The 14,127-nt window shown below is 32.7% G+C and overlaps 1 protein-coding gene across 2 annotated transcripts; it reads left to right on the top strand.

Moving 5' to 3' along the window:
- Nucleotides 1-3,733: 3,733 nt before the first annotated feature.
- On the top strand, nt 3,734-13,566 carry LOC108323162 (zinc finger protein BRUTUS). Of its 2 annotated transcripts, XM_017555526.2 has the most exons (14): nt 3,734-4,315; nt 5,242-5,451; nt 7,455-7,649; nt 8,162-8,517; nt 8,656-8,884; nt 9,105-9,273; nt 9,379-10,620; nt 10,718-10,889; nt 11,020-11,241; nt 11,320-11,457; nt 12,146-12,380; nt 12,496-12,555; nt 13,007-13,078; nt 13,245-13,566. In XM_017555526.2, the coding sequence occupies exons 1-14, from the start codon at nt 4,034-4,036 to the stop codon at nt 13,374-13,376; spliced, it is 3,714 nt and encodes a 1,237-aa protein (XP_017411015.1). In that variant the 5' UTR covers nt 3,734-4,033; the 3' UTR covers nt 13,377-13,566. The 2 variants fall into 2 exon arrangements, with proteins under 2 accessions (XP_017411015.1, XP_017411016.1); XM_017555527.2 differs by lacking the exons at nt 3,734-4,315; nt 5,242-5,451; nt 7,455-7,649 and adding an exon at nt 7,909-7,972.
- The last annotated feature ends 561 nt before the right edge of the window (nt 13,567-14,127 follow it).

Genomic DNA, 14,127 nt, shown 5'->3' with positions numbered 1-14,127 from the left:
ACAAAGTGAAACCCAAATCGCAAAAGCCTAAATTTTCACCACATATTTTGCATCTTCATTACCAAAAACACGTAGAAGAACCAAGAAAAACTTATAACAAAGAAACCCTAATTCACGAACATTTCAAGAGCATCTCATCTTCACACCACCTTAAGAGCCACCACAAACTAGAAACGTGAAAACCCTCTATTACAGAGTTGAGGCGGTTGGGAAGAAGATTAGATGATGTGACAACCACGTCAAAAAAATGAAAATCATTCTGATGAAAAACCTTAACAATTTATATCTCATCAACAAAAATGAACAAATTAAAAAAATAATTACCATTTTAAAAGCATATAATATCATTTTGAACACTATATAAACAAAGTTTTATGACTAAATTGTTAGTCATAAATTAATAAATTATTATTTTAAAATTGGATTGGAATCATGTTGAATAAATGTAGCAAACAAACTTTTTTTCAAGAGTGTGGCTCTTTCTTCCCACACCTCCATTATTTTTTTTTCATCTTTTACCTTTCTTGGATTTACAATCTCTTACAAAGAATTTCAAAATATACTATTAAAAGTCAAAATTCACTTTTAAATTATATAATATGAAACTAAATAATTATCGGATTACAATTCAAAAATTACATTTTATTAATTTTTGAATTACGATCTGAAAATTACTTTTTAATTTTCAAATTATTTAATTAAAAACAATTTTTAAAAAGTAATAATATCCCAATTAAACAATAAAAGAAGACAAATATAAGATAAATAAGAAAGTCATGGTAGTCTAAATTTTATCATCAACAGACCAAACCAAATTTAAATTATGAGATAAATAAGACTATATATCTAAATATTATAACAAATATAGCAATTTGTTTATCTTACAAATATTTTACTGTCATAGAAAGTAAACTATGGTCATATTTTACTAATTTTATATAATAATAGAAAGTGACTTTGTTTATAATTCTAAAATCATCATAAAAAGATATAATTTTTTTTATGTAAAATAGAGTTTAAAACTGTTGTGGAAAAAGTTTTTATCAACCGTCACGAATTTTCTATTAATCGATGTAGTAATTATAATTTTTTATTATCTTGCCAGTTACACATAATATACTTATACGTGTGAATTTAATTTATTAAAAAATACAAATTTAATTACTACTCGTTAAACAATTTTAACGATGGTTAAACTAATTAACGAAAAATCAATACCTCTTATTCAATTACTAACTGAATTTTAAAAACACTGACATAAATATTGATAACTATAATGGAGTTACAGTTATTTATTTATATAATAACAAAGTAACCACATTATAAAGCTTCTCCAATATTTTCTTGTGGGGTTGCTTTCCAATATCACAATATCAACGGTTGAAAAATAAAACTAAACTGATAAAGGCATTACGGGTCAAACAAGGAAAGTTAGAAGATTTGCACAATAACATCTTATCCAAAACCAAGACTTTTAATTTTTTTTTATCTCCTAACAGGATATATCATAATTGAAAGTCAAAATTATTAAAAGAATTATTTTTAATATTTGTATATACACATTTACATTTACAAAATTTATTTCCATGTATGTAAAATAATAAATGCTTAACAAGTAAACAATATATACTTCCCTCTTCACTGTTTATGATATTTTAATATATTTTATAGGAAGGGATAATACCATATTAAAATTTAATCCGCATCATCTCAACCAACAGTGCCTATTTTTTAAAACAAAACTGAAATATAAATATAATTTGTGAAATCATTATCTTACTCCTGTTTCTAGGGTTTTTCTCAAACTAACACCTTGATATGACTTTCACTTACTAAAATAATAATTAACTCTGTTTATACTAAGATTTCTTTTATTTTATTGTCATTTTCGGTGATATAAACAAATATTCTTGAATATTCATCTGTTTCTTTATACCCTATTTGGAACTCATGAGTCATCACGTTCCTTTATTCTTTTGTGCTTACTTTGAATGTATACACATGGAAATATAAAAGATGTTGACTATATTTGTTTAATCAAGGTCCAATTGAAAACATATAAATATAAATGAGTAACTATTTTTTAAATTTTATTAATAATAACATTTAAATGATTTAATTATCTTTAAATTTCCTGATAAATTTAAAAACTTTTCATATTGATTTTCTAATAAATTTTTATGGTTTATAAAGTACTTAATAAGTTTCAAATTTTCAAGTTGAATATAGTTGTTAACTTTTCATTTTGTCATGTTATTTTATTAAGTTGTTGTCGTATGTACTTTTAATATTTTAAAATTTTATAAATTATATATTTATAATTTATGATTTATAAATTTATTAAATTATAAATTTTTAAAATAATAATATTACATATAAAGACAATTCAGCAAATTAACATAATAATACTAAGTTAACAACAAAAAAATATCAACAAAAGTTTAAATAAAAATAAAAATTTATCAAGTACTCAATAAATTATAAATTTTTTTATTAGAAATTCAATTAAAAGTTTTTAAAGTTTTTAAAACATAATTAAATCAATTTTAATTTAGATCAAAAGCTAACTATAATTTGAAAATTTTAGTTAAGTTTGAATTAAATACTTTTATTTGATATATGTATTATAATATGTTATTACATGCTAACATATAGAAAATACTTTTTTTTTACATTGACAACTGTATCAGTAATGATATGTAATTAAATATGAGAGTGAAAAATATGAATTTATAAAAACACTATACACATATACTTCACTTTTATTACATTTGTCAATAATGAATACATTGTAGTTGGTAGGTAGGTTGTGTGGGTCTTATCCAAAATTTTCTTACACATGTTTAATTTTTCCAGATTAAAAAATATTACATACACATGATTTAATAATTATTTACCACATTCGACTGTTGGTACTCAGAATTGTATATGTATATTTATAGTTTATAATTAAAAAATCATTTAACAGTGATTTTTCACATTTGTTAGGTAATTGTTCTCGTCTATCATTTCCACCCATGTTTTGGATGAAGACGGAAATAGTTCTGAAATGTCCCTCACATTTTCTTTTTCAAATAAATTTCATAGCAAAAATCCAGCTTTCAGACACTTTGAACAAGTGACCAACAAAGAAAATGTAAAATCACTACTATTAATTCCACAAGCTTATGTTATATGTGAAATAACTTAAGATTTTTATTTTTGGATTTAGGCTATTTATGGTGACAATAAAAATTAACCTAAAATTAAACATAGATCATTCCTATATTTTATTTTACTTCCATGTTTTAATTGTACATTTGGCTTTTTAATACTGAAAGGAGAATAAAAGCTAGTTTTGTACACACGTGAAGAGTCAGATTACTATAAGCACTATCCAACAGGTAACTTATGTGAAAGGATAATTTATTATTACTCACTAGTTATGGAAAAACTAATAGAGATTATGATTTATAAATTGTAGTACACAAATATTTATAAATTTAAAGTATAAAAAATAAACTGTGTACTACAATTTAAAATGATTTAATCTTATTTTACTTATTTTTATGATATATACATTACCTTTAAAAGAAAAAGAAAAGACTATTCTTGAAGAGGTGAAAACATAGAAAGAGAAGAAACTATAATGAGTTATCAGAAATTGACAAAGTCATCCAACGTGGCACATGTAGCCACGTGGCATGGACCCAAATGGTGAAACTGGTCCTCTCTGGCTCTGGCGCTCCTAAGTTCTCTCTCTTATGGGCTTAGTAGCGAAACCAATCTCGTCTTCCTTCTTCGCTTCACAAGAACATATCGACAAAAGAGATTTAACACAGAAATTCTCTCTCTTTCTTCAACCATTTTTCTTTCTAGAACCGTCCATGCCACCGGATAACCATCGCACATCACTCACTGATTTTGTGCAAACAAACAATAAGCTGATAAAGTTCTCAACCACTTAGACACAATTTTAACTTTTTCGAAAAATAAGAAAGGAAAGAAAAACGGAAAAGAAAGTCCAAGAAAGTTGGGCTACAGAAACCGCAGCATGGCAACGCCGTTGGACGGAGGAGGAGTGGCGGTGCTCTCGAATTCCGTCAACAAGGTAGACTCCGCCTCGGCTCTCAAGGACGACTTGAAGTGCTCGAAACCGGAGTCGCCGATTTTGATTTTCTTGTTTTTTCACAAAGCAATTCGGAATGAGCTTGAGGCGCTGCACCGATTGGCCTTGGCATTCGCCACCGGCAACCGCTCCGACATTAAGCCGCTCTCCGAGCGCTACCATTTCCTCAGCTCCATGTACAGACACCACTCCAATGCTGAAGACGAGGTGCTAATCTTTTGTTCATCTTTATGTTTTCGGAGTTCGTTCCTTGTTAGATTGTGTAACCTAATTTCCCTTGGCTAGAGAAATGGCCTTATGACTGAAGATTTTATAGTTTCTTGCATTTTCAATGACAGAACGAAATGCCACTCTTGTTTTGCAATTCCTTTGGTCATCTCCTCTTGGTTAATTTAGGTCAAACTTTCATATTTGGTTACTGGTTTGAGCATAGTCCAACAGGAACTATTTCTAGAATCGATTCTGAGAATTTGCTTCTCTCCTTTGGATTATTTTTTTTATGTACAGTATAATTTGATTTACTGGCTATACATGTTTCTTTATCTTCTCTTGTATTCTGTTATTGTCCAGGTGCGGTAGAAATTTTTTAGAATTGAAGCGGTGGATATGATATCCTCAATGGCTGCTGTGTTTTCTGGTCTTTTTGGTTATCATCTGTTTTTAAACCACATGTTTGTGCATATGTCGTGGGTATACTGTGTAACTTGCATGTGAGACTAAGTAAAAACCTACTTGTTTGTGCTATTGCAAGGTTGTTCACTTGTCTGTCACTAACCATCCGCAACAAAACTGATTGAATGCTATGTAGCAGTAAAAGAAAAAAATCAGATTGAATACTGATGCTGATACTAATTTAGTTCATCACTAAATTAAGCTTTTATAAACTAGTAAGTTAATAAATTAGTAATGTATATTTAGATTGGAAGTTTGTTTCAAATTTCAAAATATCAGAGCTTCCTACTGGTTTCTTGATAAATTTGACGACTGCCTTCTCTTTTATGATGTTTGAGTTATGCTTGGGATGTGCATCTTTCCCACTCTCTCAAAAGCATTATCTTATTAATTTGGCTTTATCACTCCTTATCTTTTTCTATGCTTCAAACTTTCTGAGGGAAATATATTCTGGAATGTAGGTGATATTTCCAGCTTTAGATATACGTGTGAAGAATGTAGCACAGACATATTCTCTCGAACACAAGGGTGAAAACAACCTTTTTGATCATCTATTTGAGCTTTTAAATTCTTCCATCAATAGTGATGAAACTTTTCCAAGAGAGTTAGCTTCCTGCACAGGAGCTTTGCAGACGTCAGTTAGTCAACATATGGCAAAAGAAGAGGAGCAGGTATAAGTTTATTTAACATCTCTTACCTTGTATTTTGCTTGGACTCGTACAATGAGATAACTAGAAAGAAATGGTATTTCCTCTCTACGAGATAGGATTACTATTATTATTATTATTGCAAAAGCAGAAATTTTCGAAGATGAAGAGAAGATAAATACTAAGGGTTTGGAGACTAAAGAATGCTCCATCTGTGAAAAAGAACTGTTAATATTTACTATTGGAAGTGCCAAAGGGGCTAATGAAGTGCAACTGTATGACTAGAAAAGTTATATTTGTGATGTTTACGAAATCCTTCCGCTGGCTCACTTGATGGGTGAAGTATTCTTGTTGAGCACTTTTAGCACGATCATGGGGCTTTGTCTAGCGATTCAAATAGAGCAGTCAAGTGTATGCCATGGAATGATGAATTAAGTCGATTAGGCTTTTATATGTGTGAAATTATCATTTTATCTAAATTATAAATTATTGCAGCAGGCAAAGTGTTTCTATATGAACTTTTGAAACAATTGTTTTTGCCTTTTTCCCCCTTAGTCAAAAAGCCAAAGAAGAAATTTTGCCAATTAAGTTGTTCAGGACCAACAGATTGCATCAGTTGTTCAGGATTTAATGAACGAAAAGTTAGATGTCATAAAATGTTGTTTAAAATAAACTGAAATTGAAGATTTTTTGTTTAATTTATTGAAAATAAACTCTATTATGAACAAGAATGAAAGAGTATATAGATTTATCTTACACTCTAAGAACCAGTGCCTCATACATACTTGTTTTGGATGATACTGTCCAGGGTGATGAGTCAAGACAAAGTGAATAATAAATTTCGTTTACATAGAAAGGCCTTGGAACTGGAGTTTTTCCTGGTATGATAGGAGTAGACGGGGTTATGGTGAGCAGGTTCAAAAAGAGTGGAGTTATGTGCTGGAGGTTAAAATTTCGATCATTACCATGTGTTGTGCTGGTTAGGTATCTTGGACCCTTCCTACTCAGGGATGAGGATATTGAATAGAATTGTTTGGTAAATCTTGGTGAATTTTCTTTTAATTTCAGTTTTAGTGGAAAGAGAAAAAGGTGGTGGGAGTATAAAACTTCGATTTAAATAAAAACTGATTAATTTGGAAATCAAGAAATCAAGTTTTGGTTGGGTTTCTTTTAAACCCGTATTGACTTTAAAAAAACCTTCAATTAATAACCAGTTTATTTCAATGGAGTACCAAGTAAACACTTAATATTTCTGAACTTGTCTATGGTACCTAATTATCTGGTTTTAGGAGGTTGACAAACACCCCTTTTATTGAACTAGAAGAACAAACCAAAATGCAGTCCACAAATTTGTCCTGATGATCTCATTCTAATGGGGCTCGAGACAGTTAGCTGACCATTATAAAGATGCTTAGAAGACAAGTCAATCTTGTATATGCGGAAATTGATCTTTAGAAACGTGAGCATAATTATGTTTAAGAAAAAACCAAAATGTGAAAAGAAAACTGTCCTTTTACTTTTTTAGGAATCTAGTTGTAAATTATGCTAGTTATTTAGACTTTGGACACTAATTTTATCATCCTGGTAAATGAGTACTTTGTGTACAAATTGCTACTAAAATTGAACTAAAGAAAGCATTGAAGAAGAGTTTCACACAGTTCCAATTGCATGTAGAAATGACATGGAGGAAATTATTTATTTTTGTGATCGATTAATGGTTTAATGTGTACTTGGAAGCTTTTATTTTATGTGTTATTTCGTTTTATTTATTAATGGGGTTCATATGTACTGAGAAGCATTTTGTATTAATGGGTTGATATACTAGCTAGATAACATATGATCAAGTTCCACTGCTTGTTCCCTTCAAGGAAGTTTTCACAATACAGAAATCTGTTTTTTAGCTGGTGTCCAAAAGGAGATTCTTAGAGTAACATTTTGTCATGGTCATGTAGTTTAAGTTGCCAAACAATTTTATTTACTTGGGATGTGTCTGACATTTTATTTTTTGGTTTGTGGTGTGATATCAGGTATTTCCTCTGCTTATCGAGAAGTTTTCTCTGGAGGAACAGGCATCCTTAGTTTGGCAGTTCCTGTGCAGTATTCCTGTGAATATGATGGTCGATTTTCTACCGTGGCTTTCAACATCTATATCACCTGATGAATCTCAGGATTTGCGAAATTGCTTAATCAAGATAGTGCCACAGGAGAAGCTTCTTCAAAAGGTATGGTTTTCAAATGCTAATAGAGCATTGTTATTTCCTTTTATTTGCCAGTGCTTTTTTATGCATTGATGATGGTGATGCCATTCATTATTACTGACGGTCAATAAGGAGCTTCTCCACTAAGAAGAATAAGAGAGGGAGTTAAGGGAAATAGTGGTTTAATCTGATATTTATCAAAATAGCAGAAGCTATCATTTATAGAAATAATGGAATATTTGTTGTAACTCTTTGGTTGGTTACAATACAGAGAGAAGCTATAAAGCAGTTAGGGAGAGGAATGGAGGTGCATGAATTGTTTCTGAGAAAAAGAGAGAAGAGACCAGGTCTCTCAAATCTTTATTTCACAAATAATTGTGTTGTCCATCTCTGTTCTGTTCCACATTGACACTATTGCAGAGATTGTTTGTTTGGAATAAACATTACTCATTTCTCATATTCTGATCCAGTTCTATTATTTAAGTTCATTTGACATGTAACTGTATTATATATTACCATATTCTTGCTTATTGAAGGTTGTTTTCACTTGGATGGAAGGGAGAGGTAGGGCTAACTCAGTTGAAAGTTGTGTAGATCATTCTCAAGTTTTATGCAGTTCTAGGTCATTACCCAATCAGGTTGAGAAAGTAAACTGTGCCTGTGAATCTACAACATGTGGAAAAAGGAAATATTCTGGATCTATGATAGGCGTTTCTGATACCACTGGAGCACATCCTATAGATGAAATATTACTTTGGCATAATGCAATAAAAAAAGAGTTGAGTGAGATAGCAGTGGAGGCCAGAAAGATACAACATTCTGGAGATTTTACTAATCTGTCTGCTTTTAATGAAAGATTTCAATTCATAGCCGATGTTTGCATATTTCACAGGTATCAGATTGATTTAGTTTGATCAATGTTTGTCTTTTGCGAGTACCATACCTTTCTTCTGTAAGCAGTTTGATAATTTATCTTAAGCTAAACTCTATTATCTGAAATATTGACTATTTTCTTTTTTCATAAATGTAGTATTGCTGAGGACAAGGTTATTTTTCCCGCGGTAGATGGAGAGTTTTCTTTCTTTCAGGAGCATGCTGAAGAAGAAAGCCAATTTAATGACTTCCGAAGTTTGATTGAAAATATTCAAAGTGAAGGAGCATCATCCAATTCAGATGTTGAATTTTACTCCAAGTTATGCACACATGCTGATCATATAATGGAAACCATACAGAGGCATTTCCACAATGAAGAAGTTCAGGTGATTCACCATTGGTCATGTGATAATCTTTGAGTTAATACTGTGAGATAAGAGTATGAGATGCAAATGCATTGTTAATTGCAATGAGAGTAATTAATCTATTGCTGGGATTTCAATGCCATATATGTAGAAGTTGATAAATCCAAAGTTCTTTATAAGGAATCTTTTATTAAGCTCTCTGTTAATCTATTAAAGCGTTCTTCATCCCTCTCATCTGTAGGTTCTTCCTTTGGCAAGAAAGCACTTTAGCTTTAGAAGGCAATGTGAACTTTTGTATCAAAGCTTATGTATGATGCCTTTGAAATTAATTGAGCGTGTCCTGCCATGGTTGGTAGGATCTTTTACTGAAGATGAAGCAAAGATGTTTCAGAGAAATATGCAGTTGGCAGGTAGGTCCTATGTCTCTTCAAAGTTCCCTGCGACCTTAAAATAATTATATCTCTGATAATTTTATTTGTTTAATCTATATTTGGCAACTTCTTAATCTGTTTCAGCTCCAGCAACAGATTCTGCTCTAGTTACACTCTTCTGTGGATGGGGTTGCAAGGCTCGTAGTGAAGGTCAGTGTTTGTCTTCAGGTGCATCAGGTTGCTGTCCTGCACATAAACTTTCGGACATTGAAGAATACATTGATCCATTATCCTGTGCTTGTTCATCTACATTATCTAATAGACATTGCTCAGTATTAGCAGAATCAGGAGAGAACAAAAGAGAAGTCAAACGAAACATATTGAAGTTGCACAAAAATGAAGATTTGCCAGAAACTTCGGAGACTGAAAGCATTGAGAAACAATGTTGTAGTTCACGGTCTTGTTGTGTGCCGGGTTTGGGAGTAAATAGTAACAATTTAGGGTTGAGCTCTCTCTCTACAGCCAAGTCCTTACGCTCCTTGTCTTTCAGCTCTTCTGCCCCATCTATTAATTCCAGTCTGTTCGTATGGGAAACAGAGCGAGGGTCTTGCAATGTGGGATGTACACAAAGACCAATTGATACAATCTTTAAATTCCATAAAGCCATACGCAAAGACTTGGAGTATCTTGATGTTGAATCAGGAAAGCTGCGAGATGGTGATGAGACAATTATTCGGCAATTTAATGGAAGATTTCGACTCTTGTGGGGTTTATATAGAGCTCATAGTAATGCTGAAGATGATATAGTATTTCCAGCTTTGGAATCCAAAGAGGCGCTTCATAATGTGAGTCATTCATACATGCTAGACCATAAGCAGGAAGAAAAATTGTTTGAAGACATTTCCTGTGTTCTTTCAGAGTTTTCTGTCATTCATGAATCCTTGCAGATGACCCACATGGCTGAGAGTTTAAGTGAAAGTAATTTTGAAACCTCTGATGGCAATAATACTAGTGATGTCGTAAAAAAATATAATGAACTTGCTACTAAGCTTCAGGGGATGTGCAAATCCATAAGAGTGACCCTTGATCAGCATCTCTTCAGAGAAGAATGTGAACTGTGGCCATTGTTTGGGAGACATTTTACTGTGGAAGAACAAGACAAGATAGTGGGTCGGATAATTGGAACAACGGGTGCTGAAGTTCTCCAATCAATGTTACCATGGGTAACATCTGCACTTACTCAGGATGAACAGAACAGAATGATGGATACATGGAAACAAGCAACAAAGAACACTATGTTCAATGAATGGCTTAGTGAATGCTGGAAAGAGAGTCCAGTGTCTATAGCACAGGAAGAAGCATCAGATCATAGCACTTCTCCGAGAGGTATTTAATGTGATTTTTGTTTCTTTCATCTTTTTGAGGAAATTGTGGATTCTGATATTTAATATCATAATGTGTTATTAACTTGTTTTCTCCCTAGGTGCTGAAGGTCGAGAAAGCTTGGGCCACAATGATCCGATGTTCAAGCCAGGTTGGAAAGACATATTTCGAATGAATCAGAATGAACTTGAGTCGGAGATCCGGAAGGTATATCGAGACTCAACACTTGATCCAAGGAGAAAGGCATATCTTGTGCAGAATCTATTGACAAGGTTGGTTCCAATGATCATACCTTTAGTGTTCTTTTACAGGACCAACATTTTCTGTATATTTGTCCGATAGCGCTTTAGCCTTCATTGACATCAAACTCCAACCGTTGATTGGGTTTTTGCCTTTGACTAGTCGATGGATAGCTGCCCAGCAGCAATCACCTAAAGCACTTTCGGAAGGATCATCTAACAGTGTAGAAATAGTAGGACTCTCACCATCATTTCGAGACCCAGAGAAACTTGTATTTGGGTGTGATCACTATAAGAGAAATTGCAAGCTTCGGGCTGAATGTTGTGGCAAGTTATTTACTTGCAGATTTTGTCATGACAATGTCAGTGATCACTCGATGGATAGGTAAATTTCTCATGGGATTTCTTGTGTTTTATACTTTATAATAGTGTTTAGTTCTAATCATCTGCTTGATCATTACAGAAAAGCAACATTGGAAATGATGTGTATGCACTGCCTGAATATACAGCCTATAGGGCCTATGTGCATGACACCTTCATGTAATGGATTTTCAATGGCGAAGTACTATTGCAATATATGCAAATTTTTTGATGATGAAAGGTATCTTTTTGTTCGTTGGAATCCTAAATATGGTATTAAAACTGCTATTACCTTCCTTTTCCCGTGTGGTGGTGGGTGGGGGTGGTGGGTGGGGTAGGTGTTACCGATTTGTTGGAGACAATTATTCTGTAAACTAATTCAACTTTTAGTCTCGGGAAAAATAGGACATCTATTGACTATAGAACCAAATGCATGTTCAATATTATCTTGGGGCAAAATCAACTTCTTTAAAAGAGTTGGAATAATATCTCATTCTTTTGAAATGTATCAATTCAAACTATTGATGCTTGAGCTGGACAAATCTGTACCGCTCAAAACAATATAGAGTTAAAATTTAGTCTGTCTATATGAATGTTTTATCAATAAATATGTCTCATAGAGGGGGAGTGCTTGAGCAAGGTCTATTGTGGGTTTGCTGGAGTTGGCTACAATGGTCAGGGTTTGGCGTTGGTGAAAGATGATTGGGAAGGCTGCCAAACACTGCCCCAAACACTGATCATCTAAAACCATATAAAAGATTTCCAGGGATTCTGTGTTATGATCACACTCATGATTCTTTATTTATAAGGAATAGCAAAAGTAATGATCCAATTCCATATTATAAGGAAAGGAAAGAAAAATAACGTTATTCTAAAGTGAAGCTATACGATATTTTCGTATTTACACCATCGTATTTTACTATTTTCAGGAACGTATATCATTGCCCATTTTGCAATTTATGCCGTGTTGGACAAGGGCTTGGGATCGATTATTTTCATTGCATGAAATGCAATTGTTGCTTGGGGATTAAGTCAACATCTCATAAATGTCTCGAGAAAGGTTTAGAAATGAACTGTCCAATTTGTTGCGATGACTTGTTCACTTCAAGTGCTACGGTCAGAGCTCTACCTTGCGGCCACTATATGCATTCTGCTTGCTTCCAGGTCTATTTCACAGCTGTTTTCGGTTTTAGGTTTCAATGCTATCCCCAAACCAGGGGGTGGTAACATATTCTCAAGGGCTGTGGGTTTAATCTAATATTTTGGTATATTACATTAGGCATACACGTGCAGTCACTACACATGTCCAATCTGCAGCAAGTCATTGGGAGATATGGCGGTAAGATAATTTTCTTCCATTAATCTTTTCTTTTACACTCAACTAAGCCTTATTCTCCACCTTTATTATTCCCCATTAAAAAAAGAAAAAAATTATAGATGCACAAAAGTAATGAAAGGAAAACCAAACAGGGCCATCAGTTTAATAATGTTCTAGTATCTTTCGAACATGTACTTTTGAGTTCTCAAGTTGAGTCTTTCATATATTTCAGTTAAATGTAAAAGTTTGGAAAAATTAAAACTTCAATGGTATATGTTTACTGATCTTTAACTAATTTTTGCATACATTGTTCCTGCTTATAGATTAGGAATTTAAGATAAGTAAAGAGTGTAAGCTTCCTTTTGATAATAAAAAATCGTTGAAAAAATGAGGGATATAATTAGAAAATTTGTGTCTAATCAATTGAAGTTCTTAAAGAGGTACTCGGTATACTTATTTTTTACCTACCTAGGTTTACTTTGGTATGCTTGATGCCCTATTGGCTGCTGAGGAGCTTCCTGAAGAGTACAGGGAACGCTGTCAGGTGAATACTTTTTTGTGTGTCTTGCATTTTACTCTTCACGCAGTTCCTTTCGGAAGCTAATGTGGATTTTATGGAAAAAGAAAAAGAATTTTGGCATTTTAGTTGACGAGCAAAGAATTTGTAAGATGATTGTCTGTTGAGCCTGTTATGTAATAACAAAATGCAGGACATACTCTGCCATGACTGCGATCGGAAGGGCTCTTCACGCTTCCACTGGTTGTACCACAAATGTGAATTTTGTGGCTCTTATAATACCCGGGTTATCAAGTGTGAGACGTCAAACTCCAGCTGCTCTTAGTATGCTTCTTTTGATGGGAGGTAGATAGTTTGTAAATACTTCATAGCAAAATAGGAATTCAAATTTTGCCACAACTAGGAGCCCTCTTATTTTTTTCGTCGTATATATAATGCAGACGCATGACGAATGTAGTGACCTCTTTATTAGTATAAACAGAAGCCCCTAATCAGTTCTATAGCAATTGTGTACAGATCAAGTTTCTTCCTAACTTTTTATTTCTGCAAGGGATATTGTTGCTGTCAATATTCATTTCTTTATTCTTATCTTTATCTTCGTTTAAGTGCACCCTGTCTTCACCGCGATCACGCTGAGTAATTTATCTCCAAATTCCCAGCTACTGGCTAGAGGTGGCTTCTGACTGATGTGAGTTCATCGTATGCAAGCTCAAATGATATTCTCACCAGAGTAATATTCCTACTTTTTTGTTCTGTTCTATTTTCTGCTATATCATCATCCAGTCCCATTTGTGGAAATCTAACAATTTCGGAAGTGATAATTGAAAGAGAGAGAGAGAGAGAAGCAGGAGTAGGCTCCAGTAGAAAGTATATCAAATCAATTTGTAGCTTTTTTTAGATTATAGTAAATAACAAATAATAAATAGGGTTCCCGAGAGTTATGTGCTAATATGGAGATTCAATTTTATAATTATTCATTCTTTTTTTGTTTATTTCCTTTAATTAGATAATTACCAAAATAATAATAATAATCATAAATAATTTAAACTTTAATTTTTAAAATAAGATCAGCTCAA

Source organism: Vigna angularis, chromosome 1, assembly GCF_016808095.1.
Source record: "Vigna angularis cultivar LongXiaoDou No.4 chromosome 1, ASM1680809v1, whole genome shotgun sequence".
Lineage (NCBI taxonomy): Eukaryota > Viridiplantae > Streptophyta > Magnoliopsida > Fabales > Fabaceae > Vigna > Vigna angularis.
Note: the sequence above shows the minus strand (reverse complement) of the source record. Positions and strands in the feature narration are given on the sequence as shown.